We start from the raw sequence: 15,691 nt of genomic DNA, 5'->3' as shown, positions 1-15,691 counted from the left end.
AAAAATTAACACATTTCAGTTGACAAATCCAATCATATAATTAAGCCAAGACAAAGGAAAAACAATTTTCCATTTATCAAAATAACTTCAAAGAAAAATACACTGGTTTGGAAGGGCTTCCATGCCCAAACCTGCACCCAGAGGTGCTACATTTGATCTTTAAATTTGTATTATAAAAAGCGCCAAATACAGAAGTCGGAATTCACATTTTGAGGTAACAGCAAACTATTTAACAGACACAATGGTCAGTTCTCAGCTCTGAAGTACAAACTGTTACATGCTATAGACTATATGCTACAGGCTATATGCATATTACTCTAAGGTATTTCAATGATGAAAGGGTTAGGGTATAAACCCAATTCCAAATCCTACTGGGTATATTTATATTTATATTTATATTTTGATATTAATGATCACCCTGCAGCTCACTGAACATCCATGTGTCCTTGGACGCCTGATGGTCCCTTTTTTTACTTCCTATCAAGCATCCAGGAGCACTAATCCAGCAGAGGCTCCTGCCAGAAGAGCATTATGAAAAGAAAGACATTCCTCCCACACACACTGGGAAACAGGGATCAAAGGGATCACTCTTAGCAAATTCCTGTAATAACAGCCCCAAACCCAGGAAGCACTGAATCTGCAATGACAAAACAATTATTTAGGAGGGATTTAAATGTGAAAAGAACTTTTTGTGCTCCATTGCACATGGCAGAACACAATCGTGATGTCTCAGCTCCACTCCACCCATTTCCCCTCATACAAATACCTGGAGGGCACCAGATTTCCACTCCCATTGGCAATTTCGGTTGGCACGTATCATTTCGGTTGGTCAGAACATACTAAACTGACATTTCCTCCAAACAGGAGGGAGAGAGAGAGAGTGAAAGCACTCCCCAGGAGGTGGGGACTCTTCCTGAAACACCCACTGCTGTCCCTCTATAAAGCTGACCCTGCTCTCGCTCTGCACTGCTCTGTCTTGTATCCTCCACGGGGCAGATCCAGGCACCTCGAGCACCATGGCCTTTTCCATGCGCACAAGTGGCGGGTCCCGGCAATTCTCCTCTCGGAGCGGGTTTGGAGGGGGATCTCTGAGGATGTCCAGTTCTGGTGGTGGAGGAGGCTTTGGTGGCAGTGGGCTTGGGCTTGGTGGGGGGTCTAGCGGGGGGTTTGGTGCAGTTTCTCTGTTGGGTTCAGGCTCTGGCTTCGGTGGGGGCTTTGGGGGCAGCTCAGGTCCAGGATTTGGGAGCAGCTTAAGCAGTGGCTTTGGTGGAAGCTTTGGAGGTGGTTTGGGTGGTAGCTACGGAAGTGGCTTAGGCAGTGGTTTTGGGGGAGGTTTGGGAAGTGGTTTCGGCAGCAGTTCAGGTGCTGCTTTTGGAAGTGGCTTTGGTGGTGGCTCGGGGACTGGTTTTGGAGGTGGGCTTGGTGCTGCTGGTGCTGGCGATGGTGGCATTCTTTCTGGCTCAAAAAAAGAGACGATGCAGAACCTCAATGACCGTCTGGCTGCGTATCTGGACAAAGTGAGATCTCTGGAGGATGCCAACACCGAGCTGGAGCGCAAAATCCGTGAGTGGTATGAGAAAAGTGGCCCTGGCACTGGCACCCCTGGATCTGGGAATGACTACAGTAAATTCTATCCACTCATTGAAGATCTTCGAAACAAGGTAGCAAAGCAATGTATTTAATGGATCTTTATATTTGTAACTCACTTAATAGTATGAATGAAAATGACAAATTTCTTTCGGAAACCAAGAGCACATTTATCCTTTGGTACTGATGCTTGGAGTCACCTCTGTCACCTTGCACTGGTGACATGTGCTGAATTTTTCCTGTACATTAAAGCAGCTCTGTAGCTGTGTCACACAGTGATTTGTCTAATCTGAATGAAGGAAAAGGCAGTGTTGGAATGCAGTTCTACAAACCCTTGTAGAACACAAAGTTTAAAGCCATTACAAAACCATGAAGCCTTTGGGCCGTAACAATATTCTCTGAACACTGTATTCTAGATCATCAATGCAACCATTGACAATGCGAGGATCATTCTGCAGGTTGATAATGCCAGACTCGCTGCTGATGACTTCAGACTGAAGTAAGGATATCTTAATGCTACAAAAACTCTTACCAATATCATAAGGAAAAAATTCTTTTGTATTAACATCTCTTTCCTTGTAGAATACTTGTAAGACAATTACTAAACAATGCTATAATAATTTTGTGTATTAAGTTTTCATATTAAAACTAAAATAAAATACATTAATAGTTTGCATTTCACCTCATTGGACATGTAAGAAATAATATTTAATCCCTTTATGCACAGATATGAGAATGAAGTGGCTCTTCGGCAGAGTGTGGAGGCCGACATCAATGGTCTGCGCAGAGTCCTGGATGAGCTGACCATAACCAGGGCAGATCTGGAGATGCAGATTGAAAGCCTGAATGAAGAACTGGCTTATCTCAAGAAGAATCATGAAGAGGTTATTTTTTTCCTTTATGGATTCATAACAAGACACATGAAATAGCGAAACATCAAATTACTCCCTTATTTAACCCAGTGGGAGTTCTTGGATTTCATTATTGGTTTTGTTTGCTGTTATTTTTTGAGATTTCTAAGTGAAAGAGTGCAAGAAACAAGCTACAGATCCTTGTTGAAACAGAATTTATATCACATATATTTCTTTACATATATTTTGGTAGAACTATTTTGCCATTTGTTAACAGAACCTTCTCTTTATTTTAAATCTCTCCAGGAGCTTCAGGGCATCCAAAGCAGTGAATTTGGCCAAGTCAGCGTGGAAATGGACGCTGCTCCAGGGACTGACCTGACCAAGCTTCTGAATGACATGAGGGGACAGTACGAAGTCATTGCTGAGCAAAACCGTAAAGAGGCCGAGGCGTGGTTCAATGAAAAAGTAACAACCAGAGAGAGCAAACTCAGCAAAATGCATGGGAAAATTAGCTCTATACTTGGAACAGTAAAATTACACCCCATTCTTCCTTGTCATTTCAGAGTGGGGAGCTGAAAAGGGAAATCTCCACCCATACTGAGCAGCTCCAGTCGGGAAAGAGCGAGATCACGGATCTAAAACGGACTCTCCAGAGCTTGGAAATAGAGCTGCAGTCACAGCTTGCCATGGTACGTTCTAGGGAAGCTGCTGACTGCCCAGGGCCAATTCGGCAACTTCAAAAGTCTTTTTAGACCTTATCCTATTCCATAGAATTGAGAATTTGCATTTATTTCCAATTAAATCCTATATTCTATTAGTTCCTAAATAGCAGTAATATATCTAACTGGATTGCAGAGAGCATGTCACAAAGCAGATGAGTTTTTACATCACATTTAGGGAAGGCAAAAAGGACAGTTTTCAAACTGGTGTTTTCAAAAAGAAAATAAAACCTTCTAAGTAATGCAGCTGTACTCACTCCCTTAAACTACTTCAGTTGGTTTTGTTTTTGTAAAGAGGTTTTTTTCTTTAACCAAAGATTATTAAATATCCTTACACAGAAAAAATCCCTGGAAGACACTTTAGCAGAAACGGAAGGTGGTTACTGCGCTCAGCTGTCACAAATCCAAATGCAGATTGGGAACCTGGAGTCCCAGCTTTTCCAGGTCAGGGCTGACATGGAGCGCCAGAACGCAGAGTACCAACAGCTCCTAGACATCAAGACTCGTCTGGAAATGGAGATTGAAACCTACCGGCGCCTGCTGGATGGCGAGTTTGTGTAAGGGACTATTGACACAAAATATCTCCTTGGGTTTCTTTTCTGTAGCAAAATCCTTTCCAGGAAAAAAGATGTAAAATAAGTGGAACGTTCTCCAAACGACAGTAAGGCACATACAGTGATCTGAAATATCACTGTGACTGAGGAGAGTGAGCTATTCTGCTCAGTATTTAAATAATCTATCAATGTCACCATGAAAAGGGAATTTATCCCAATCCTATCGAACATCCTGCAATAGTGCATGTCTCCGATTCCCTTTTAGGAGCGCTGGACAGGCAGTTACATTTGAAAGCTCACCCCTGACAGGGTCCAAATCTCAAACACAATCACTGGATTCTTCTCAGGGTAGGTTTTTTTTTTTTTTTTTTTTTTTTTTTAATTTTGATTGAACAAAATTTTGTTTCTAAAGTCATTCTTATAAATCAAATAATTCATGTTATCCTGTTTAACTACATCATAGAGCTCATTATAATCAGAAGCCAATTTGAAAGAAAAGGGGGCACTTGGTCATGTGCTGCTTTGGGTTATCATTTTTAACACATTGATAAACATTTTTTGTTTTGTTCATGATGTTTAGATCCAACCAAAACTAGAAAGATCAAGACAATTGTTGAAGAAGTGGTAGACGGAAAAGTTGTTGCATCCCACGTTAAGGAAGTTGAAGAGAAGATATGAGGCACAATCTGATGTGGCAAAGGATCCTTTTGCTCCAAGCCAAAATGGATAAATAATTTTATTCTTTTGTATGAAGTGATAAAATGTTTGGCTTTGTACTAAGAATCTTTTGATAAGACAAAGTTGGCACTTTCATTCCTTGCAGATATGCAATATATTTCCTGCTTCACTCTATCAGCATTACTTGTATGATTTCCAGGGTGTTCTTTAAAAATATCATCAAATCTCTGTTCGATAACCAGAAATATGAAGCACACATTTAATCAGATTTGGCTTTTTATAATCTTTAGTAATCAATAGATAAAATAAATTTGCTGCTCTAACCTCATTTTCCAGTTTTCATCATTAATAAAAAGGACTCAACAAGCTTTAAGGTATTAATGTCTCTTCACTCTCCATGACCCCCTCCACTTGTGTGGTGAGCTAGCAATGAAATATGAACATTGAAAGCAGCTAGAATTCAAAATTCCATAAATCCTAGGAAAGATGCAATTGCTTATACCTACCTACCTTTAGCCTTCAGGGATCTCATAGCCAGGTGTTCCGTTTACACCTGAAAAAAAAAGATATTAAAAGAAAGCATCAGTTTATACCATCCCAGGTGCAATACCTTGTGTTTGTCTGATGGATTCCTAATGGTTTTCTGACGTAACTGTTCTCATCCCATCAGTGACAAACACTGCCAGTAATTTGGGTTTAGAACTACATAGAACAAGGACAATTGAGACACTTGTAGAAAAGAAAGTGGACAACAAAACCTTTCCATCTCAGTCCAGGTCAACTGGAAGACAGTCAGCTAAGGAAAATAAAATCCAAACACAGGATCCTTTCACATGTGCCAGCAGACACAGCCAAGAATAGGGAAGCCTTTTCACACCAGGAGACTTTTAAGTGGTACAATACTTTGGCTTCCAAAAAGATGCATGTCTTGTAAAAGTTTTCTGCCTTTTTTATCATTTCATTGATGTATATTCTCATTTAGGGTCTAAAATGCCTTCCTCTCTTTGGCAATTTTAAATTTTTACTGAAATCAGAAATTTTTTTACTGCATATCTGATATTGTGCACTACTGAAAAAAATGAATAAGCAAGAGGCAAAATGAAATAGGTAAGAGCTGTTCTTAGCAGACAAAATCATCGGGATCACACAGTGCTCCAGTGAGCCAGGAAATGAAGAAGCACAGCACAGCAGATAGATAGCCTGTGCTGGACCTGCCTGGGAGCTGTCAGGAAAGGGGTAAGAACCCCACACACATTGCATGTTGTGTGTATTGAACACACCAACACCTGGCACAGGTACTGAAACACAGTCAGAGAGCCTTTTTCTGACAGCAGTGATGTGTCTGAAGTGTACATTCACCAGAACTTTGCCCTCTGCAAAAGAGGGCAAAGCCCTTACCACAAGCTGCACCAGTACTGTGCACCCTTAGTGCTGGTTCCTCTCCCTCCTTGTGTGTTTCTGCCCATAAACCCACCACTGTGTTGGGTGAGAGGATGCCCAGCTAGTTTCTGAAACAGGACAGTCCTCAACACTGGGTCAGACACCCGAGGCTTCGTCTCACTGAGTCTCAAACACCTTCAGGGATGGAAATTCTGTAACATCCCTAACAATGGTGGAAGCACCTGCCAGCGGCACTGCCAGCAATCCAGGCATGCTGCTAGGAGACTCTGCCCTTCCATGTCCTCCTGCCAGCGCACTTCATGCTGGGCAGCTGCAACTTTATCCTTTGCTTTCTCTCTCTTACCCTCACATTTCTGAGGTTATAAAACCCCACAGTTACAGTGGGACAAAAACATTAAGACACTGATATATTCATTTCGGCACATAATTTAGGATTAGCTATTTTAGTGCTATGCTTTGCTGCATTAACCTGCTGCCAGGACGGGCTGACAGGCTCTGAGCCCCCCGCGCTCCCCGAAATGGGCCGCTGCCGCTTTAACGGCCCCGCGGCCGCAGCCCCGCGCCGCCGGCAGCGGAGCCGGGAGCCGGGGAGGATGGGAGGAGGAGGAGGAGGATGGAGCCGGCTCGGCTCCGCCGAGAGATCAGGGCAAAGTATGAATCGCTCATCACCCGAAATCAGATAAAGACCGTCAGCTCAGCAAGGACGCAGGTAATGCCTCCTCACAGCCACACACCTTGCAGAGTACGGAGCCATTCGCTGGCCGTACAGTTCCTCCCGCAGCCTCTATGAGGTACAGTAATTTCTTTCAATGCAGCAGATTTTCGGGGAAGGGATGTGGATTTTACCGCAGTAAGATGTGAACTAGAAGAATCGGAAATAGATTTTGTTAAGGGTATGGATTCACGCTGAATGAATGCTGTGTAATTCATCAGGATGCTTTTCTGTCCCTGCAGCCAGGCTATTGCTGGGATTTAAGGGATGATGACATAGGCTGTAACACGGTAACCTCTAGCTCCATGTAGTTTCTCGGAGGAAAAAAGAATCCTGAAGAGAATCCTTTTATATACAGCAATCTTTGACATTTTTAGCCCTCTAGTAAAGAAAACGGTACCTTTGCAGCAACTATTTTCTATTGCTCACAGTAAAAACTATGTTCTGCTCTTCAGCAAATATCAATTGTTCTCTCATACAGTTTGATTAAATGTTACCAACACACAATGCTGCTGTTAGGGATTTACATACAAACAGCTCTAAACCCAACTGAAATCAAATGGCAAAACAATTTTGAGCCATCAAATGTAAAGAAATTCAGGGGGAAATCAGGTATTCTGTCACCTTGTACTTAGGTATTGGAGGAATCCCAGAGGTTTGTTTTAAGGACAGGCCAGACGCTGCTGCAGCCTGGCTGAGCCACCAGCAGTGCCAGACACACAGCAGCTGCACACCCATCAGGGAAGCCAAGTTTATCTTTGTGTTGGCACAAAGCAGCCAGTGCACACTGGTTTGATCCTGTCACACAAATTCTGCAGCACCCAGGCAAGAAAGGAGAAGCAAAGAACATTGGGGGTTCACTTGTGGATGAGCCAAATCTAGATTCTTCACAAAAATGGTGGCCTGGTAAAGTTGCAATAGGTCAGGGGAACAAACCCCTTATTTTCCTTAGTTCATGAGAACTGAATTAAAGAGATTCTTTCTTAGAGTCGATGTCATCATAAGAACCTGCATAAAGCAGTAAAACATGTGAAAGAGCAGGTGCTGTTTCAAGGGCTTATGGCATCTTCACCACTTGCAGGGAAACTCAGAAACCAAAAAGAAAAATAACTTCCATAAGCCAAACAATCATTCTGGAAGTTACATGCAGGAATATACTATTGAAATCAAAGATAAGTCTAAATCTAAAATGACCCCACACGTGATCAGGATTGGTTTTTAAAAACTATTTTTAATAGGATAAAAGGAAAAAGAAAAGCCTGAACTCAAAAATACATTAAAATCAAAGCACTTTATTCAAACTTGGAAGCTTGAACCATCTGCACCTCCTCTAAGCCCATTTGCTCCAGAGGTGAGTAAGGTGTCAGTACAACTGGGTAATTTGTATGAGAATACCTCTAAGACAAAGGTGCCAGGGATAGAGATATGCCCAACCACTTCCCTACAAACGCAGTGGGATAAGGGCTTTCCCTCTACACAGTACAGAAGATACTAACTCCTCACTGTGAGCTTACACACATTTACACAACTCTAACAAAAATTCCAACTAGGTATTTTTATGTGCTGGTTTATTATCATTATTTGAATATTTTTAATATTGTTATCTTTTGTATGTCCCCTCTAGTTAGAAGAAGGTACAAGTAAAAGAATGGACAAAGATGCAGAAGCACTAAAGGCAGCCAGAGCAGAACTGTGCGAAGCCCGACGGCAGTGGCACCACATGCAGATCGAAATCGAGTCTCTCCACGCTGTGGTAAGAGCCAGAAATGAAATTTGAAATCTCACGGAAAAAAGAAGTATTGTCCTTGATGTAAACTATCCCCCAGTCAATTTCTGTGACAGTCACAGCCACCATACAGCAGAAACCCATCACAGGAACACTCAGCTTTGGGGGGCTCCAGCTCCTCACAGAGCCTTCACTCACACACACTGACCCAGCAAATGTTCTGGTGCAGGATCTGCCACTCCAGACACACATGGTGTCCCATTTTCACACCTCCCAAACATATACTTGCATTATACTCCCCTACCAAGCTCCTGGTCATTCTGCCTTACCAATTCACAGCATGTTTATGATTTTTTTTTACTGTATAGACCAAATTTATCAATTCATTCGTGATAAAATGTCAGCAGTTTGCTCAATTCACCAGTACAGAAAAGCTCCAAGAGCACACAGGCACTTCATATAGCACTGAGCTGGACATTGTTTAACTTAAAATCAGAGATCTGTAAACTCAAGGCAGTGGATTGCTGTGCAAGACGTGGCTCCACTTTCATCTGATCTTAAATTACCAGATTTTACTGGAAAATTTCTCAGCCAAAGTATTACCTTGGAAGCTTTACTCCTGTTCTTAAAGAATAATCTTAAAAGAACTGATGTAAAAATACACAGTTTGTTAATGAAACCATGTACGTGTATAACATCTTTACACACGAACTTTCCAAATTTAAAATATTACTTAAATTTCACAGGAAAAGGGTTTGGAACGTTCGTTGCGTGCCACGGAGCAGCAGTACCACATGCAGCTACAAAATCTGGAAGGTGAGATTGAATGCTTGGAGAAAGAGTTATCGGAAGTGAGAAGGGGAATTGAGAAACAGCTTCGAGAGCATGAAATTCTCCTGAACACGAGGATGAAGCTGGAGGAGGAGATAGCAACATATCGCAGTCTGCTGGAGCAAGAAGAGAGCAGGTACTCGCTGCTTAGAGAAAAAGATCTCAAATTTGTCTTCCATTTCTGAAGGTGTCAAATAATCAGAATTGTAAATACATGAACTAATCATTAAAAAATTACAGTATAAAACCTTAGAAAAGGTTTCATTGTAAGGTAGCTTCACTGACTGCAGAGTTTCTGGCACTCAGTGTCTCACACACATTGCAGAAAGCAGCACAGTCACTGCAGCCTCACTTGAGGCACTGCAGGTCACTAGGCCCCTCAGGACCAGGCATACAAGGCCGGTCCACGCACGTGAAGTGCCGGGCAGGGGGTTCATGCCTCAGACCAGGACAGATCACTGCAGGAAATTGCACAGGTATTGTCAATAACTTCTTCCAGTTCTGGGCTCAGAATGAGAAATCCCAACAAACAGTTACCACAATCAAACAGAATTTCTCGTGATTCTCACATTTTTAAATTTTTCACAGCTGTTCACAGGACAAGCTTGAAGTTAAAGTAATTCAATATTATTAGATGTCTTTAATAATTTTTATTTTTACAGGTTCCGTTGCTCAATACCTGCCCAGAAGGATGACAAAAAGCCCAGCACTAGCAAAATCACCTTTATGCTGCCTTCAGGTGAGTTTCAGACACCTTCTCCTTAAGGGATTTTGGCCCTAACTGTTCACAACTAGTGACAAACTCCTGAATATTAAAAAAGGACCTTTTCCAGTGTACCTCCAGGTCCTGTGTACCGCCCTTGCCCTTCTGCATGCTCAGTGTATACCTGCATATTCTTTTACAGAGAGTGTAAAGAAGCATGAACCAAAGAAGGTGGAACTGATGACAAAACAAGCAATCCTAGATGGAAATATCATGAAGAAAAGTGCTGAAGCTCATGGCACTGTACAGTAAGATAAACAGGAATTTCACAAAATAACAGTTGGAAGTAAAGGGTGGAGGTTACATTTCAGTAGCTTTGAATTTTCCGTTATTTGGTATCTATTATCTCGTGCCCACATAGCCCAGGAGCTTCAGAACCACAGTGAGAACTCCTGAAGGTGCACTGAATGGCAGTATTTAACAATACATTACATTTCAAAGTTCTTTTTATTAGCATTGGCTTCATAAGCAAACAATACCATGCTGGTGCTTCTGATTTGTAATTTCTACTTCTGTTAAGAATGAAACTATGAATAATTCATCTCGCTAAGGCTGAAAGCAAAGAGCCAGACCACATTTGGGAAGTCCCCCTGGGGCATATTTATGCACATAAATTCAGGCTCAGCTGCTCCAACTTGCTCCTTGGAAACTCCTAAGTTTCCCCAAACAGGGGAGGGAGAGCCTGGCTCCCAAGTAGGCATGTGAAAGTCTGTTAGGATGTGTTATTTACCTGAAATCACTTCAATAGCATTGGATTGCCTCATTTTAATTTTTTTGTTTCCTGCTGCTCTTTAGGCTTTTTTGTAGACTAATTTAATGTTACCTTTAAACACACTGTAGTGGGCCATTCCTAACACTGAACCATAATCAGCTGCTGAAGAAATTAATGCCATTATAAGGTCCACCAGACATACCCCATAGCTGAAGTTTATTTTTGTGCATGAGCTTCGCTCATCACACAGTCACTCAGATCTGCACAGGGCTACTCTGCCAGGTGCAGTTTACTCAGCTGGGTGAGGCCTCAGAGCCTGACTTTCACATCTGAATTCTGACACACACATAGAGAATTGAATCAGCAAGATTTGGGTGCCTCAATATTCCTGGATCAGCTGGCTTTTCAATTCTCCCTATTTTACTTTTGCCCTTTTTTCTCTTTAATGTAATATAGCTCCACATTCTGAGGTTTGAGTCTAAACTAGATTTTCTCCTCCCTATTCAGAAGGTTTTCAGATGCAGGAATTCTGTCCTGCCCACGACAGTACTGAGGTTTCTTGCAAAACTTTTGAGCTTGGATTCCAAACTTTCTCCTTGGAAACAAACTGCCTAATGTGTTTGGAGCAGTGGTTTTGTATCCATGTCTACCTAAAAGTACAAAAACAAGAACATAATGAACCCTCACCCTTTATTTAGCTTCTCTGGAGGATGAAACTGTAAAAGAAAAGGAAACCTGATATCTCAGTACCATATAAAATAACTCGACACTTTATGATGACATTTCTCTCTCTGTTTGAAAAGCAGTCCTGAAGACAGATAACTAATATAGCCTAAAAAATTATAAATACATTTGCTTTATTGTTTCAGGACAGAAAAAGTGGATGAAGTCATTAAGGAGTGGGAAGGTTCTTTCTTTAAGGACAACCCTCGCTTAAGGAAAAAGTCTGTTTCCTTGCGTTTTGATCTCCACCTGGCAGCCACAGAGGAAGGGTGCTTGCACACGAAAAAGAAAACCCTCCCCGACATTGAAGTCAGGCTGGTGATGAGGAGATCCTGCAGCATCCCATCCATCAAACCTTAACCTCAGCCAATTCCCTCAAAGTGCATCTACAACGGGCTTTGGAAATAAACTGTAGATGGACTCCCACAGCTGCTGTCTGCTACAACCACAACATCTGACCAAGTACTTGGATCAATACAACAAAACCATACAAGTCCTTTAAAAGAAAGGGTGAAGGAGGTTCAGATTCCAAGAAACCCGACTTCTACTGGTTTTATACTCTGGGTGCAGCCCTTTCATTTTCTCATTGTTGTTTCGTAGAATTTCATTAAATATTACAAAAGTTAAACTAGAACTTTATAGTTTGGCATATTCTGCCTTTGTAAAAGAGAACTTGTTTTCTCTTTCTGAAAATGAGAAATGCATATTTGCTTCTCTTAATTATTCGATATTCCATTCATATAATGACTGGTGAATCCTTGCAATAATTTATATCAAACTGTCATACTTCTAGAAATATATTTTAAAATAATACTTTCTAACAGCAAAAATTACATACAAAAATACTCTTAAAAGACATGAACTACTAATGAAGAGTTTTCTTTTAAAAGTGGTTAGTATTTTTAAATTCCTTTTTTTCAGGCAACAACTGAGCAAAAATGTCTTTCCTCTACATCCTTATACACCCATTTTAAAAGTGTTGTTACAATCCAGTAACATTTTAGCCATATTGTTCCCCTGATTTTGAAGCAGTAATTTCCCCTGAAAAATCAATCATTCCGTTATGTGTCCACACACACCTTTACTACAAGTCTCTTAGCCAAGGCAAATGAAATTACTCTCTAATTGTTCAAATGGGAGGAGCCAAACAACCATTTGAATGCTGATATTCCATTAATTTTGTTTATTATAACAATGTGCATTAAAATATCTTCAACAAATTCCTCTTCTGACAAACACTACAGGTAAGTGATGTTCTTGATCTAATATGTGTGACAAGTCACTATTACGCCAGGGTACAACTGCTACTACTCCAAATTAACCGGGCAAAATAAGGGCTACAAATTCAAAGTACAATTCAATCAGACCCCTTAAGTACCACCCCCCACTCCTACCCAAAGTAGCTGTGGGCAAACACAAACCCCAGCAGACAACCCTGCACCGGTACACAGAGGAACAGCCATCCTTCTTTAAAACCTCATGGGACAAATTTCAAAGACTCAAAGGAGATTGTATGAAGACAAGGATGATTGTTCGTAAGGATTCTGAAGGGGGTGGATGTCACAGCTCCCACTGGAACACTGCGGGCTCAAAGCCTGGAAAACCCACGCACAGGATTTACTGGATTACAGCAGCATGTAAAGGATTGATTTCAGTGTCAGTATCTGCCTTATTACTTATGGCATGTGTACAAAACTGATACTACAGATTCTTTCAGAGTAAATTTATGCTTCTATCCTTTGTTCATGGTGAGAACAACACATCGATATTGCCCCATCCTGTCTGTACTGTATCAAACTCGCTAATTATCCTTAACCTGAATCATGAGCTGATGTTGTTACCACTTGAGTACTTGGCATCCTGAATGTATTGGCCTGCTCCAGTATTTTCACTATGCAGCTTTTTTTTGTGCTTAGACTCTGTACATTTTACAATACTTGAATTTAAACTAAGTTTTAATTGCTTTAAGGCACTTTAAACAGGGATACGAATTTACCAAAGTAAATGATAGTACTAATACTAAAAAAAGTATTAAAATGGAGTTTGTCCGTGCATATTCTGTGTGTGTGTCAATGTCTTCCCTTTAAAAGGAAAGGAGTAAAACAGAAATGCAAAATAAAAGTTGCAGATAGGAAAATCTGTAGCACTGTAAAAAGTGTTTTCTAAGATCTTCGCAATTAGAAATACATGAATTCCCTCAGAATCTTTACCATAACATGTGAGCGTCCTCCTGCTACAGAACTTACTCTTTTTTCCTGGTAAATCCAGTCACCCTGGCTATTTTCTTCATGTGTGACTTCCTGTCACTGACTTCAGTAGCTTCTGCTACTCTAGGCCTGGTTCAAGCGGGCATTCTGGTTTCAACTAAGTTTTCACCCCTTTCAGTAAGTATCTATTTTTGCATTATTCATAAATTCCATCTCTTCAAATGTAAAGAACTCTCTTTTGTTCACAAACTAGCGAACAGGTGTCAGTGTGAACTCCACGTGGGCATCAAAATAATAACATCTCACCCTCATTTTTAGGTCACTTTAAAGGTGAATTAAAAAAAAAATTAACACTGAAGCTTAATACTATGGCAGAGAATTCTTCATTTCTCTGCTGCTAATTAAATCCAGACCAGCTGAGCCTCTGCCAACCAGCACCTGCAAACGGCTGATGTAAAAACGAGTTTCATTGTCTCAACCTACTTGCCAGTGAACGTCTGTCCTCATTCCAGAGCTTATGAAACTGCTGGTAATTAAAACAGTTGGGTAAGAATAAGCTTTTACATCCCCCCTGGTGAGCACGGTGTGGTATAAACAGTTCCATTAAATCAATAAAACTACTTCTATATTGTACAGGATATTAAAAAGTGTATGCTGGCAAAGCCTTTCACTATCACAAGATGGAATTGAGGCAAAGAGCACGGTAAATAAAAGCAGGGAATACATTGGTGGCTTTGAAAATATATAATGATTTAGAACTATTAGTATGGAGTGTGTGTTTCAGTAAACATACTTGAACACTATAAAAAATAATTAATTTTTTAAGATAAGTACATTTTAAATAATTAAAATTTTAAAATTAAAGTTAAATTTAAAATAATAAATATTTCAAAATTTCTACTTTCAATTTAACATTAAATGCAGTTTACACTATCAACAAAACCATGTTACTAATAAACTAGAAGTGAATGTATGAAACTAGGAGGAAACCTGGTCAAAAACAGGGGAAAAAACAGGTTATTTTTCACCTCTTATAAGTATTTTCTCACCTTTTCTTTACCATTTCCTGCCCAATGAAGCTGGTGAACTAGTGTGACGTATTTTTGCTGGCTGAGGAAGCTTTTCAACTCTTGCTTTAATATAAAATTGAAGTCACAGATTATTCTGCTGCATGTCAACAAATGTCCATTGTGGGCACAGACAGCAGAGTCTAAGCAGATGAGGGCAGAGCTCTTGTCTCTTTATTTGCTCATAAAAGTAAGTTTATTTAAGCATGAACACAAACTGGGCCAGTGGAACTATAGGCATCAAGACCAACTTGCAGCAACCCATGTTGAGTTAGTTTTTCTTCTTTTCACCTTCTATCATCCTTTCGGGTTAGGCAGGTACCATCCCCCTTGGCTTTCCTTCAGATCCACCCAAATTCTCCCTCGTGAATGTCTAGAAATATATCTTATTGGCCACGTGAGAGCATTTCAATGCCAGACATTCAATTTCAACGTCAAACGTTCAACGTCCAACTTTCAAGTTTCACTGTCAAAGTTTTCATATTTATTTCAGTCACTTCGATAATTTTCAGTGTAAAAGGCTCTTAAAGCTGAATGCTGAGGTCTGGAACTCTTCATCCTCCTCATACTCTCAGAGCCACACGGTTCCCCTTGTTTGATATTTGGGAGGGTTTTACCTTTGTGTGATACCTTTGCTGATTTCTGCAAGGAATTGTGGACAATTCCACTGCTCCCAAACTACTGGTTAATTTACAATCCTGTGTGATTCAGCAGCAGAGTGTTTTGAGTTGTCACGCTGATTTAGTTGACAATTATCATACATTATAATATTTATTACCCGGGGTCCATCTCGCTGCCTCCTCAGCCGTCCCTAACGCCATCCCCCTTCGTCTGGCCTTCTCCCACACACCGGCACCTTCCCGCTGCCCTCAGAGCTCGTCCTGCTCCACTCAACCACCTCTGGAAGCGCTGCCATCCTAAACCGCCATTTCGGCACCACACTGTGCAGAGACCAGGATCCCCCGGCACTGACGGACGGTTCACCTGACTCCATCGCTACCTTTACGGGATATTATTCGGGCTCGGACACGACCCTGGAGCGTTTTCCCGTCGCCTCACGGCAGCGCGGGGCCCGGAGCGCCTCAGGGATCGCGCGCCTCCCCTGAGGGGAAAAAGGCGCCAAAATCCCCTCAGGGGCCGCGCGCCGCCCATGAGGG

General features: G+C 41.2%; 2 protein-coding genes and 1 long non-coding RNA gene across 4 annotated transcripts; 2 read left to right on the top strand and 1 right to left on the bottom strand.

The window, feature by feature from the left end:
- The first annotated feature begins 104 nt into the window (after positions 1–104).
- LOC103618570 (keratin, type I cytoskeletal 12) lies at positions 105–4,720 on the top strand. Its single transcript, XM_017737647.1, has 8 exons — positions 105–1,661; positions 2,004–2,086; positions 2,315–2,471; positions 2,745–2,906; positions 3,005–3,130; positions 3,500–3,717; positions 3,980–4,062; positions 4,295–4,720. Exons 1-8 carry the CDS (start codon positions 1,017–1,019, stop codon positions 4,390–4,392), a joined length of 1,572 nt encoding a protein of 523 aa, XP_017593136.1. The 5' UTR covers positions 105–1,016; the 3' UTR covers positions 4,393–4,720.
- LOC108447547 lies at positions 2,330–15,685 on the bottom strand. Its single transcript, XR_001863170.1, has 3 exons — positions 14,517–15,685; positions 4,903–4,945; positions 2,330–2,408 (listed from the first exon to the last, which is right to left on the bottom strand). It is a non-coding gene; the product is annotated as an uncharacterized LOC108447547 (long non-coding RNA).
- KRT222 (keratin 222) lies at positions 6,350–13,314 on the top strand. Of its 2 annotated transcripts, none has more exons than XM_008636800.2 (6): positions 6,350–6,502; positions 8,130–8,258; positions 8,978–9,198; positions 9,725–9,801; positions 9,968–10,073; positions 11,407–13,314. In XM_008636800.2, the coding sequence occupies exons 1-6, from the start codon at positions 6,407–6,409 to the stop codon at positions 11,618–11,620; spliced, it is 843 nt and encodes a 280-aa protein (XP_008635022.1). In that variant the 5' UTR covers positions 6,350–6,406; the 3' UTR covers positions 11,621–13,314. The 2 variants fall into 2 exon arrangements, with proteins under 2 accessions (XP_008635022.1, XP_017593257.1); XM_017737768.1 differs by having other exon boundaries at positions 6,386–6,584.
- Positions 15,686–15,691: the final 6 nt, after the last annotated feature.

This window comes from Corvus brachyrhynchos, unplaced genomic scaffold, assembly GCF_000691975.1.
Source record: "Corvus brachyrhynchos isolate BGI_N302 unplaced genomic scaffold, ASM69197v1 scaffold30, whole genome shotgun sequence".
Taxonomy (NCBI): domain Eukaryota; kingdom Metazoa; phylum Chordata; class Aves; order Passeriformes; family Corvidae; genus Corvus; species Corvus brachyrhynchos.
This window is presented reverse-complemented; position numbering and strand designations above follow the sequence as displayed.

Coding starts and splice junctions, on each gene's coding strand:
- LOC103618570 (XM_017737647.1), top strand. CDS start 1,017: ATGGCCTTTTCCATGCGCACAAGTGGCGGGTCCCGGCAATTCTCCTCT. Junction 3,131..3,499: donor TGCAGTCACAGCTTGCCATG/GTACGTTCTAGG, acceptor ATCCTTACACAG/AAAAAATCCCTGGAAGACAC. Junction 3,718..3,979: donor CTGCTGGATGGCGAGTTTGT/GTAAGGGACTAT, acceptor ATTCCCTTTTAG/GAGCGCTGGACAGGCAGTTA.
- KRT222 (XM_008636800.2), top strand. CDS start 6,407: ATGGAGCCGGCTCGGCTCCGCCGAGAGATCAGGGCAAAGTATGAATCG. Junction 9,199..9,724: donor CTGGAGCAAGAAGAGAGCAG/GTACTCGCTGCT, acceptor TTATTTTTACAG/GTTCCGTTGCTCAATACCTG. Junction 10,074..11,406: donor GAAGCTCATGGCACTGTACA/GTAAGATAAACA, acceptor TTATTGTTTCAG/GACAGAAAAAGTGGATGAAG.